The sequence below is a fragment of the Doryrhamphus excisus genome, linkage group LG17 (genome assembly GCF_037039965.1).
Source record: "Doryrhamphus excisus strain RoL-2023G ecotype Guam linkage group LG17, RoL_Dexc_Guam_v1.1, whole genome shotgun sequence".
In the NCBI taxonomy this organism is placed as follows: Eukaryota; Metazoa; Chordata; class Actinopteri; order Syngnathiformes; family Syngnathidae; genus Doryrhamphus; species Doryrhamphus excisus.
In genome coordinates this window covers 3,407,187-3,419,905 of record NC_136373.1, presented here as the reverse complement: position 1 = coordinate 3,419,905, position 12,719 = coordinate 3,407,187, and the positions used below count along the sequence as shown (strand labels likewise).

General features: G+C 44.4%; 3 protein-coding genes across 4 annotated transcripts; 2 read left to right on the top strand and 1 right to left on the bottom strand.

The window, feature by feature from the left end:
• Nucleotides 1-91: 91 nt before the first annotated feature.
• On the top strand, nt 92-5,950 carry ints11 (integrator complex subunit 11). Its single transcript, XM_058085630.2, has 17 exons — nt 92-293; nt 544-641; nt 781-854; nt 924-1,152; nt 1,219-1,317; nt 1,390-1,424; nt 1,548-1,686; nt 1,752-1,816; nt 1,897-2,086; nt 2,160-2,243; nt 2,322-2,411; nt 3,712-3,874; nt 3,953-4,063; nt 4,240-4,301; nt 4,379-4,521; nt 5,288-5,417; nt 5,491-5,950. Exons 1-17 carry the CDS (start codon nt 266-268, stop codon nt 5,551-5,553), a joined length of 1,803 nt encoding a protein of 600 aa, XP_057941613.2. The 5' UTR covers nt 92-265; the 3' UTR covers nt 5,554-5,950.
• A 7-nt stretch (nt 5,951-5,957) lies between these two features.
• LOC131137539 (lysophosphatidic acid receptor 6) lies at nt 5,958-8,235 on the bottom strand. The gene has a single exon (XM_058085633.2). The coding sequence runs from the start codon at nt 8,220-8,222 to the stop codon at nt 7,251-7,253; it is 972 nt and encodes a 323-aa protein (XP_057941616.1). The 5' UTR covers nt 8,223-8,235; the 3' UTR covers nt 5,958-7,250.
• Nucleotides 8,236-9,999: 1,764 nt separating this feature from the next.
• Nucleotides 10,000-12,518, top strand: LOC131137217 (PHD and RING finger domain-containing protein 1-like). Of its 2 annotated transcripts, XM_058084903.2 has the most exons (8): nt 10,000-10,115; nt 10,278-10,425; nt 10,747-10,818; nt 10,888-11,024; nt 11,087-11,178; nt 11,352-11,551; nt 11,622-11,696; nt 11,784-12,518. In XM_058084903.2, exons 2-8 carry the CDS (start codon nt 10,303-10,305, stop codon nt 11,793-11,795), a joined length of 711 nt encoding a protein of 236 aa, XP_057940886.2. In that variant the 5' UTR covers nt 10,000-10,115; nt 10,278-10,302; the 3' UTR covers nt 11,796-12,518. The 2 variants fall into 2 exon arrangements, with proteins under 2 accessions (XP_057940886.2, XP_078654026.1); XM_078797900.1 differs by lacking the exon at nt 10,000-10,115 and having other exon boundaries at nt 10,122-10,425; nt 11,622-11,694.
• The last annotated feature ends 201 nt before the right edge of the window (nt 12,519-12,719 follow it).

The window sequence follows — 12,719 nt, the reverse complement described above, 5'->3', positions numbered from 1 at the left end:
TGGAAAAGGAAAACCTAAACAAGCCAACATCTAAGCTTAACAGAACCGTGTAAAATTGCATACTCCCTTATTTTGAAAGAACACCCCGGAAGTTGTCATATGTCTCTGATGAACCATTCTCAGGGCAAGCTATACAAACGCATATGTTGACACAACACTGTAGCACAAACTACTGAATTTAAACTGTTTCGAAGTTCATCCGGATACGTCGTTCGGCTTGCTTTCGTGATTTCGCCGCCAAGAAACAGGAAGCTAATGCCGTAAAATGCCGGAAATAAAAGTAACACCACTGGGTAAGCTCACTAGCTGACTAGCATGTGTGAAACATTACAATATAACACAAGCGTTTGTGTTATTACTTCACAAATCACTTTCATGGTGACTTTTCTCTGTGATAATGGTGTAGAAAATCTATTGGTTTGACCAATGAATGTTTAGAAGAAAGTGTCAGCTGTTTAAGCTAACATATTGAGAGTTTCCACCATGTTTTTTTGTTAATATGGCTTAGTGACTCTTCTTTCCTTGTCTTTGCTCTTCTCCAAGGTGCTGGACAGGATGTTGGACGCAGTTGCATCATCGTCTCCATCGGAGGCAAAAATATCATGCTGGACTGTGGTATGCACATGGGATACAATGATGATGTAAGTCTGGACCAAAGCCTCCATCGGGGTGCTATTCAGAAACATACACATGTTAAAAAGTGCTGAAAATAAAATGCTACAACAGGATGATCCAAGGTCTAACGTCTACCGTTTATTCTGAAAACCATTATCCTTGCAGAGACGCTTCCCAGACTTCTCTTACATCACCCAGAACGGACGTCTGACAGACTTTTTGGATTGTGTGATCATCAGGTTGGTTTGAATGCAACATCTTTCCCAGCATTTGTGGACTTCCTGTTTAGAGAAATGTGTCTTTGTCAGCCATTTCCATTTGGATCACTGCGGCGCTCTGCCCTACATGAGCGAAATGGTGGGCTACGACGGCCCCATCTACATGACCCACCCTACCAAGGCCATCTGTCCAATTCTGCTGGAGGACTTCCGCAAGATCACCGTTGACAAAAAGGGCGAGACTAACTTCTTCACCTCGCAGATGATCAAGGACTGCATGAAGAAAGTGGTCCCTCTTAACCTCCACCAGACAGTACAGGTGGGCTCTTCACCTGCCGCCACATCACTTGTCTCTTCTCATCTGTAATCATCAAGGTGTATGCAGGTGGACGACGAGCTGGAGATCAAAGCGTACTACGCCGGCCACGTTCTTGGCGCAGCCATGGTGCTCATCAAAGTGGGCTCAGAGTCTGTGGTCTACACAGTAAGGGTGAACGTTTTACTGTGTCACATGCCGTGCAACAAATCGCATTAACTGCTAACTCTTCTTCTTCAGGGGGACTACAACATGACACCCGACCGACATTTAGGGTATGTCCAACTCCATCAATGTAAATATTCTTCAGTGGGATTCTACTGTTTATATTTAGTTTAGTTTGCTATGGGGAGGGGCGATGCATCCAATCCAAATCTAAGGTTTGGTTGTGCTCGTAGCGCTGCATGGATCGACAAGTGTCGCCCAGACATCCTCATCTCAGAGTCCACGTATGCCACCACCATCCGCGACTCCAAGAGGTGCAGAGAGAGAGACTTCCTGAAGAAAGTGCATGAGAGCATAGAAAGAGGAGGAAAAGTACGCTCAAGTGCAGGTTTTGTCATTTTAGGACAAATCGATGAATTAAGCATGCTTTTATGCAGGTTCTTATTCCAGTATTTGCCCTCGGAAGAGCTCAGGAATTGTGCATCCTCCTGGAAACATTTTGGTAAACTGCTCAAAATCCAAACACTGCTCAGTTGACTGTTGATGTGCGGTATTTTTTGAATGCTAATTATCTTTTAAAAGGGAGAGGATGAACCTGAAGGCGCCCATCTACTTCTCTACGGGGCTGACGGAGAAAGCCAACCACTACTACAAGCTCTTCATCACATGGACCAATCAGAAGATCAGGAAGACCTTTGTGCAGAGGAACATGTTTGAATTCAAGCACATCAAAGCCTTCGACCGCTCCTATGCTGACAACCCGGGGCCAATGGTGAGCGACCCCGTTTCATCCCGACCGGTCTGAATGTGGCGACATATTGAGAGCCGTGTTGGCGCTTTTACAGGTCGTGTTTGCCACACCCGGGATGCTGCACGCCGGACAGTCCCTGCAGATCTTCAAGAAGTGGGCCGGGAATGAGAAGAACATGGTGATTGTCATTAGGGCACAAGAGGTGAGAGGAAGTGACAACACGTTGACGGAGCAGGTCGTCTTCTGACCAATGCAGGTCATCATGCCGGGGTACTGCGTCCAAGGAACCATCGGACACAAGATCCTGAATGGACAGAGGAAGCTAGAGATGGAAGGGAGAGCCACAGTAGGAAAACATTTCAGTCAATTACAGTATGTTGTGTCAAATACATGGAAACAGGAGTTCAGTATCAGACAAACATCACCTCCTTTTTGCCTCTCCTGCCATAAATTATAAAAGACATTTAAATATGTATTTGGGATTGGGGAAAAAAAACTTAGAATTACATCTTTGGTAGAAAAGGAGTCTATCCCAGTTGTCTTTGGGCGAGAGGCGGGGTACACCCTGGACTGGTCGCCAGCCAATCACAGGGCACATATAGACAAACAACCATTCACACTCACATTCATACCTATGGACAATTTGGAGTCGCCAATTAACCTAGCATGTTTTTGGAATGTGGGAGGAAACCGGAGTACCCGGAGAAAACCCACGCATGCACGGGGAGAACATGCAAACTCCTCACAGAATCAAACTCGGGTCTCCTAGCTGTGAGGCCTGCGCGCTAAGCACTCGTTCATCGTGCAGCCTCATAATGAATTAATTTAAAATTGTATAATTAAGAGAAGGGCGGCACGGCGGTCGAGTGGTTAGCGCGCAGACCTCACAGCTAGGAGACCAGGGTTCAATTCCACCCTCGGCCATCTCTGTGTGGAGTTTGCATGCAGGTACTCCGGTTTCCTCCCACATTCCAAAAACATGCTAGGTTAATTGGCGACTCCAAATTGTCCATAGGTATGAATGTGAGTGTGAATGGTTGTTTGTCTATATGTGCCCTGTGATTGGCTGGCCACCAGTTCAGGGTGTACCCCGCCTCTCTCTCGCCCGAAGACAGCTGGGATAGGCTCCAGCACCCCCGTGACCTTCGTGAGGATAAATGGTAGAAAATGAATGAATGAATATTGGATAATAATTCATGAGATAATAATATAATTGTGACTCTTGGGGTGCACGAGTGCTGCCGGCACAGGGGTGCTGCGGTTGAAGGGGAAATATGACTTCCAATATGTACCGTACGTGACATTGTGAAGCTGAAACTGGTTCTACTGGAAGTGTTCTGAGCTCATTATCATGCTGGAAACCGACGTGCTGCTCAGTTCCTGTTTTAAAATGTCTGGAATGAATGTTTCCTTCAATGAACCACAGCTCCCCACTTTGTGCAACTCCCAGGCATGTCGCCAACACCATGCTTGACTGTGGGCGGGACATAATTATCCTGGTACTGACTTGTGTTGGCTAAGTTTCAGTGGCTGAAACATCCCTATTTACTTTCTATAGTATTGCCCAATGACAAGATGGCTGTACTGACTAGCTACCGTAAGTCTTAATGTTGCTGACATGATCATGACCAATGTGACGCTCGTAGCTGGACGTGAAGCTGCAGGTGGAGTACATGTCGTTCAGCGCCCACGCCGACGCCAAGGGCATCATGCAGCTCATCCGCATGGCCGAGCCTCGCAACATGCTGCTGGTGCACGGCGAGGCGGTCAAGATGGAGTTCCTCAAGGGAAAAATCGAGCAGGAGTTCAGTGAGTCCAAAGCCGGCTTCGCTCACTCTCACAGAGAGGACATGTGATGCTATCCATCCGCTGATGTCCGCACGCCAGGTATCGACTGCTACATGCCGGCTAACGGTGAGACGGCCACGGTGACGACGAATCCCAGGGTTCCAGTGGATATGTCGCTCAACCTTCTCAAGAGGGAAGTGGCTCTGGGAGGTGAGGCGTATTAAGACGATTACTGTGCAACTTTTCATTTTTGTTGTTAAATAATTTCATTAGAAATGATTCTTGTAAAGATAGGTAGCTACCCTATTAATCCCCAACACGGGAAATTGATATGTTTCATCCAAATACACAATATTCTCCAAATATACATTGTTTTTTTTCTGCAGGATCTTTACCAGATCCCAAAAAGCCACGCATCATGCACGGAACACTCATCATGAAAGGCAACGTAAGTTCCAACTCATAATAATAAGTCAGTTTCGTTTGTGTTGACGTCTTCATGAAGCAACGCCACGCTGCCTTCAGGGTCTCAAATTGGTGTCGTCAGAACAAGCTTTGAAGGAGCTGGGACTGAACGAGCATCAGCTGCGCTTCACATGTCGCGTGCAGCTCCACGACTCTCACAGCGACCCGGACACGCTCCGACGGATCTACACGCACCTCAAGAGGTTCGATGCTCATGTTTGGGTCACTTTAAAACAGGGGTGTTTTGATTGTTATTGTTATTGGTGTTATTATTGTTTTATTATTAAGAGATTTTACCTATGAAACAACACCCCTATAGTCAATTTAGTCTATAGTCAACTATAGACTGTATTGTGTGTTTACACTGCATTGCGCAACTTTTACGCCCAGTCTATGAAGTCTCTGAAGAGACACAAGATGGCTGTTTCTCGACGTTACTTTAATAGCAAGCTGAATTTATTCTAAATTTAAGAAGGGTTTGCAACAATAGTGGTGACGAATGACAAAGTAAGAAGCCAAACACTTACCACTTCCACACTGAATGAGAGGAAAACTGTCCTTGACAGTCTCATGCCCTTATATGGGCAACCGTAGGGTGTCACTCTGTGGTCATTCTGAGGTTTTGATTAGGTATTGATAAGGTAATGGGTTCCTGGATGCTACTAATGAACCCCACCCAACCATCTTGTGTCTGAAGGGACACAAGATGGCTGTTTCTTGAGGTTACTTTAATAGCAAGCTGAATTTATTCTAAATTTAAAAAGGATTTGCAACAAGACTGGTGACGAATGACAAAGTAAGAAGAAAACACTTACCACTTCCACACTGAATGAGAGGAAAACTGTCCTTGACAGTCTCATGCCCTTATATGGGCAACCATAGGGTGTCACTCTGTGGTCATTCTCATTGATAAGGTAATGGGTTCCTGGACGCTAATAATTAACCCCCCCCCCCCCCCCCTTCCCGCAGCATCTTAAAGGGTTATGCCATCCAGCACCTTCCTGATGGCACGGTCATGGTGGAGTCCATTGTCATCAAAGTGTCGTCCTCCCCCGACGACGCCAACACCAAAGTCATCCTGCTGTCCTGGAGTTACCAGGTAGGCGTTCCATGTTTTCCATCAGGACTTTGACTTTTAATATACTCTACTCTCTTCTTCATGTTTTATCCAGGATGAAGATCTTGGGAGCTTCCTTTCGACTTTGTTAAAAAAAGGCCTTCCGTCCGGACTTTAAACTTTTAAATGTTGCGGCACACGGACTTTAGGTAGGCCTACACACAGACAACAAAACGTCGATGCGATTCATTGTGACACACACCAACACTTAACGACCACAGCAACATATTTATGTGTTGCCAGGCAGGTTTCAAGGACAGGGGAGGTCATCAGGAGCATGTCGTCACACTCGAGACGATAACCGTACTGCAAGTATCATGAGTTTATTTATGCACATTCACTCAATCATTTGTCAGGCTTTTTTTTTTTTTTAACCTAAGCTGGATGGCGGGCGGGGGGGGGGTCACTGCCCCGCTTGCTCCAATTGCAAAACAGCCACTGATATTGTGACAAAGTGCAAAAGTCAATGTACAAAGTCAGTCATAATGATAATAAACACATTTTTTTAATGAAAATGAAGCATTTTCAGATGTCTTTAAGTTCAAAATTGAACGTTAATGGATGGTGAAGTGGGTCGAGCACACGCGACATGGTGCAAAAGTATTGGGACACATTGCACTAACACAGGGGTGGGCAAATATTTTGACTCGTGGGCCGCATTGAGTTAACAAAATTGTCCAGGGGGCCAGAACATGTATTTAACACACACATTTTCCTTGAATGATTTGTCTAATTGTAGCTGTATGTTCTCATGTGACTTTTTTCAGGAGCACTTTAAACATCAAACTATGTCACTAAATTTTACATTTTAAAAAAAAATGACTAAATAAGACATGTTGCCAGTTTGTATGTTAAAAGTTGAAATACTGAAAAAGCAACTGGCGGGCCGGATTCAAACACTTGGTGGGCCGCATGTGGCCCCCGGGCCGTAGTTTGCCCACCCCTGCACTAACAGGTTTTCCTCATCCTAAATGGTGATACTTGGAAAAATTCAATTTTTTCCACATATTACAACTTAATTTTCATAAAAGTGCAGGTTTTTCATCCATTCTCTACACAGCTTATCCTCATTATGGGTATGCTGGAGCCTATCCCAGCTGACTGCAGGCAAGAGGCCAGGGTGCACCCTGGACTGGTGGCCAGCCAATCACAGGGCACATATAGACAAACAACCATTCACACTCACATTCATACCTATGGACAATTTGGAGTGGCTAATTAACCTAGCATGTTTTTGGAATGTGGGAGGAAACCGGAGTACCCGGAGAAAACCCACGCATGCACCGGGAGAACATGCAAACTTCACACAGATATGGCAGAGGGTGGAATTGAACCCTGGTGTACTAGCTGTGAGGCCGGTGTGCTATAACCACTCGCCCGCCGTGCAGCAGGGTTTTTTTATTCCTTCATTCATTTTCTACCGCTTATCCTCACGAGGGTCGCGGGGATACTGGAGCCTATCCCAGTTGTCTTCGGGCGAGAGGCGGGGTACACCCTGGACTGGTTGCCAGCCAATCACAGGGCACATATAGACAAACAACCATTCACACTCACATTCATACCTATGGACAATTTGGAGTCGCCAATTAACCTAGCATGTTTTTGGAATGTGGGAGAAAACCGGAGCAGCTGGGATAGGCTCCAGCTCCAGTATCAGATTTATGATGTTGGACCTGTTCTTGTTCTTCCACACCAAACCCCTCCAAGCATGTCCTCATGGAGCTTGCTTTGTACACTGGGAATAGAAAAGGGTCTTCCCTGAAGTGTTCCCACAAAGTTGGAGGCAAAATGAAACTAAACTAAACGAATCATATCTCATCCAACCGTGATTGTATAAATGCCACGGCGCCTCCGTACTCGCCCCCACAACCAAGTCCTCCTCAGGGGCTTCCACGTACAGTGGCTGGTGGTGACGTAGTAGAGCAGAGGGTCCAGGCAAGTGTTGAGGATGACGAGGGCCATGGTGACCCTCCTGGCAGCGTGGATGGCGTTGGCGGGGGCGCACCTCTGTATGACTTCCAAGCGGCGCAGCAAGTGCAGCAGGTAGACCACGTGGTTGGGCAGGAAACACAGAAGCGTGATGGCCAGGATGGTGTAAATGATCCTCAAGGCTCTGCGAGCCGTCATGGTGCGGATCTTGGAGATGCGCCTAGCAGCCAGCGGGTAGCACACCAGGATGATGGCGGACGGCAGCAAGGAGCAGAAGATGAGGCTCAGGAGGCTGTAGGCCACCAGACGGGAGCTCCACTCTTGCGTTGTGAAGTTCTCAAAGCAGCTGTGGCCTCCTGAAGCATTTGTGTTGGTCTCCAGGGGTCCCATGAGGATGAAAACCAGTACGGCCACCACCGCCACACACCAGAGAGCGGCGCTGGCGAGTAGCGAGCACCGTGCGCTTCTCATTCTCAAATAAGCGTGCGGGTGCACTGTGGCGATGTAGCGATCCACGCAGATGCACGTCATGAAGCAAATACTCATATAGATGTTGGCGTAGAAGAGGACCCCCGTGACACGACAGGCCACATCACCGAACACCCAGTCGTTCCCACGAAGATGGTAGTGGATGCGGAACGGGAGCGTGCACAGGATGACTACATCAGCCAGCGCCAGGTTGCTGATGTAGACGCTGAAGGACGTGCGGGGGTTGAACCTGAGTGCGAACACATAGAGCGCCGCCAAGTTGCCCGGGAGACCGAAGAGAAGAGCGAAGATGTAGACAGCCGGGAACAAGTACAGCTGGTACTCGGCTGGAGGGAGCTGGCACGCTGCCGCCGCTGTCTGGTTCGTCATGGCCGATTCCTGCTTCACCTGACGAGGTCACATGACCGCGTGGGCACACAGTGAAAGGACACGAAGTAAACAACAATGAAGGACATTGCACTTTATGTGCTTGTGTCTGTTCTTTTGTTTCTTTCATAGAACAACGGCATGAATGAAGTGAGCCTTTTCTCGGGTGGAGGCGGGGTTGGTAACATACACAGGAAAAAATGCAACATAATGTCGTAGAAATTCTATTAGTAGATCGCAATATATTGTACTTTTCTTAAAGTAGTGTTAAAATTCAATCTTGTATTTTTTATACACATAACCGTGTGAAAAAGTGTTTAATTTTTTGCACTGAAACGATTGAGATCATCGAACAAATTCAAATATTACACAACGGCAACACAACTTAACACAAAATGCAGTTTTGAAATGAAACTTTTTATATTAAAGGAGGGGAAAAATTTTGTGTAAAAGTGATAGAAGTCAAGTTCAAAATCTAACCACGCCTCAATTAAAGCCTCAATTAATAAATCACATAAATAGGATCTATCTGAAAAAGTGAACTAGACCAAAAATTAGAAAAATGAAATAAATGATAAAGATAGTAATTGAGGTCTATCAGAGTGGAAAAGGATATAAAGCCATTCAAAAGATTTGGGACTCCAGCAAACCACAGTGAGAGCCATTGTCCACAAATGGTGAAAACATGTATCAGTGGGGAACCTTCCCAGGAGTCGCCGACCGACCCAAAATACTCCAAGAATGCAAAGACGACTCATCCAAGAGGTCACAAAAGACCCCACAACAACATCCAAAACGAAACACGGGGGCAAAAACAGCCTGCATGGCAGAGTTCCAGGAAACTGAACAAATCAACATTAAGGCTCATCTCAATTTTCCCAAAAAACATCTTCATCATCCCCAAGACTTTTGGGAAAATTACTCTGTAAAGTAAAATATGGTGGTGGTAGTGTGATGGAAAATTCCTTCACAGCGGTAGAAGAGACTCATTGCAAGTTATCACGCTTGATTGCAGTTAAGTGTGACAAAATGCAAAAAAAAAAAAAAAATCACACCACTATTTAATTTTATATATATTAATATATATATTATAGTACATATTTGTTTACAACAAAGCTAATTCTTCATTCTACAAATGTACTAAGTGGTAATTTAGACCTCATAAATGAATGGTTGAAATATATATTTCAAAATATTTATTACCTGCCTGCCTCGGAGATGTCTGGAAGTGTTGTGTTGCCGTGTCAAATGTCGCACTTTTTAGTTTCCTGTCTTGATGTGTTGTAGGCGTCAAAGAAAGACGAGGACAGGAAATGCAGAAACTTTTCTATATTTATAACCTACCTGCTGCTGTGGTTTACATTAACTTTAACTTATTGGATTCTGTTTAGCATTTACAATGCAACACTCAATACAATACACAAGCTTACACAAGGAACAAGCATTAATGCATGCATAACTCCCACACTGGAAAATATGACAGTTTAAGGTCACATTGGCACACTCAGGTGAAGTTTTGTGTGGGGTTTTTTTTTGACTGCTTTTAGTGTTTGTGCTCTTATTTTGCATTACTAAATAAATAATTCACTACATTTCTACACATGGTTTTTATTTTTGAATAAAATGTCTGCTAAATCCAAGTCAGCAAATTAATATTTTAATATCTGGCTAAATTACTAAGACCATTATTATGAACGTGAGATAAAAAAAAAACAATAGCCTTGTTAAGATGACGAGATGACGCTATATTACTCCGTGGCAGAAGGTGGCGCTAATGTGTCTACAAGCTACTCGTCCGCTGCAGATATCAATACACATACGCGATGAAGAAAATGAAACCCAGGAAGAAGAAAATCAGTCATTTACATACAGTATTTGTAGCAGCCGAATAATTAAGTAAGTATTGATGAAACTATTCAATTCACACATCGTAATAACTTTATTAATATCTTTTTTTAGACATTTTGAGACATTCTGTGACTGCTTATATGCTCGCGAACTGTCGTGTTGTAGCGCCATGTTGAAAAATGACCTGCTGTGACGTCACTTTGGTTAAAGTTGTTAGGATTTAATCGTTGTGGACATGCAAGAATCGAACGCGGAGTCATGTCCCGTCTGCTTGAACCCTCTCGTCGACGACACCGCTGCCTCTGTCGATAACTGCCAGCATGTGTTTTGTCTTCAGTGTATTCTTCAGTGGTCCAAGGTAAACAACACTTTAGCCCAAACCGACAATCAAGACTAAGCGGATAAAGTAATAGGACACAGCTAATAATCTATCATGAATCTATCATAAATGTTCAATTCTTCATCTTAGCAAAATATTTTTGGAACAGTGGTGTGCTTCCTACTTTGGAGAAGACACTTAACTGTTTCAAGTGCAGAAGCAAAGGGTGCTTGGAGGAGTTTGGTGTGGAAGAACCAGAGCATCATGTGACCTCACAAATGGACACACTCCAAAATGTTGTAGAAAGTGTCATAGTTTCAAGCTTCCTGTCCAACTTAAGTACGACGTGTTCAATTCCAGACGGCCAACATCTGTCCCGTGGATCGGATCCCTTTCACGTCCATCCATCCTGGAGGTGACGTTGGAAAGAAGGTAGCCGTTACTACTAATCTCTCTGTACAGAATACTTTATGTGTATAAATGCATTACTCGTTGCCGCAGATCGAAGTGATGGTGGTCAAACAAGATGATGATGATGATGATGAAGAGGAGGGAACCAGCAGCATCATTGTGTGTGAGCAGTGTGGACGCAGCGACGGCAGACGTCAGCTTCTAGTGTGTGTCCAGTGTGATTCGGGGTATGTGACTTGAATTAACTGGAATTAGCTGCTTCTATTTCATGTTGTGTGTTCCACCTCAGGTATCATCATGGCTGCTTCAGAGCTGCATTGTTGACAAGTCCTCAAGGTGACTGGACCTGCCCCGACTGTGACTTCCTGTCTCATCAAGCAGGTAAAAAACACTTGATGCATACATTAAAAAAAAAATCGCATTTCTGTATTAGCTTAGTTGGACCAATCACAGTGGAGTGGGCGGGCCTTGGCTGCTCTATAGGAGTCCACAATTCACTACAAAGTGCCGAAAAATTAGGTCCCCATTAAGTTCTTTTTCTCGAACGCTCATAGAGAGACTTGCAGAAGAAGAAGATATCAGCGATGGTGAACTATCGGACTTACTTGCTGAAGTCCATGAAGATGTGTCCACCACCAGCCGCCTCCGTCCCACCACCATCAATCAGTCCCAGCTCGCCGCCGCCCCTCGCCGCAGCCCCAGGAACCACACCGTAACCAGCAGTACCAGCAACAGCAGCGTCGGTGTTCACTGGGTTGGTTCTATGTGGTAACGTCCTGCTCATTGGACATTGTCGTTGATGTTTCCGTTTTGCTATTTTTCAGCATGTACCCAAACACTTGCTGAGGGCAACCAGGCAGCCGACGAGCCAGATGAACTTCCCCTCCCCGCCACTAGGTGTAAGACTTTCCTAGCAATCCCCAGATGCCACCCATATAAAGACAATAGCATAATAAAATTAACTGCTCCTTTTTTTTGTCTTACAGGGTCAAAAATAGAAAAAATACTTCAGAAGTAATGCGGTGAAATGGCCACCAGGTGGCAGCATCGTGGCAACAGATTGGTGCCAAGATTTAACTCAGGAGTCTAGAGTTAAAAGTAGACTGCAAATTAAGAGCCACTTCCATATTATGCCCTTCATGGGTTTGGCCGCCATGATGGTGAGCAGAATACAGAAACAATGCATTGAAAACATGTCCTGGGCACTCCGCTCACCCATTAATTGCTCTAATAGACGGCCCAAAAGACCAGATTTGTCATTTTTCAAGTTTCCTCAAACAAAGACAGGTTTATGTGAGGAAAATGGTGTAGATTTATAAAACTGGACAAGACTCACAAAGAGTATACAGTGTTGTATGGGACTCACACAATATAGTTTTAAGCTGATTTGTTTGTATGGGTGATTAGTTCAATTATCAGTGATGGTGATTTACATGATGTATTATAAATGACATTACTGAAATAAATTTTGCATTGTGTGAATACTTCCAGTTAAATATCCATAAAATGCAAGTACAAATTAAATCAAAGTTCCTTATGTGACCGGGTTATTTTTATCGACTTACTGGAATGGTAGTTAATGATGCCATGTGTGCTTCTACTCACACATGCTGCTTGTTATTGTTTAATTATATGAACAACATTTTGGCATTAGCTAGCACTGGAGAAGAACAAAGGGTGTCTTTTTCCCCCCAAAGAGTTCCTATTTCCTGTCGGCTGACAAAAGGACAGGAAGCAGCAAGGAGCTTGCTTTATTTTTGTGTGTGTAGATATATTATATATAAATGTGTATATATATTAGGACTAAAAAATAAAGCATTAACAGCGGTAATTTAATTTATTTCATTAATTTATTTTATTAATTCAACAGTAGTGCAATTCCTACACTTGTATTTATCTACAACTCCTCAGAACACTTCCTC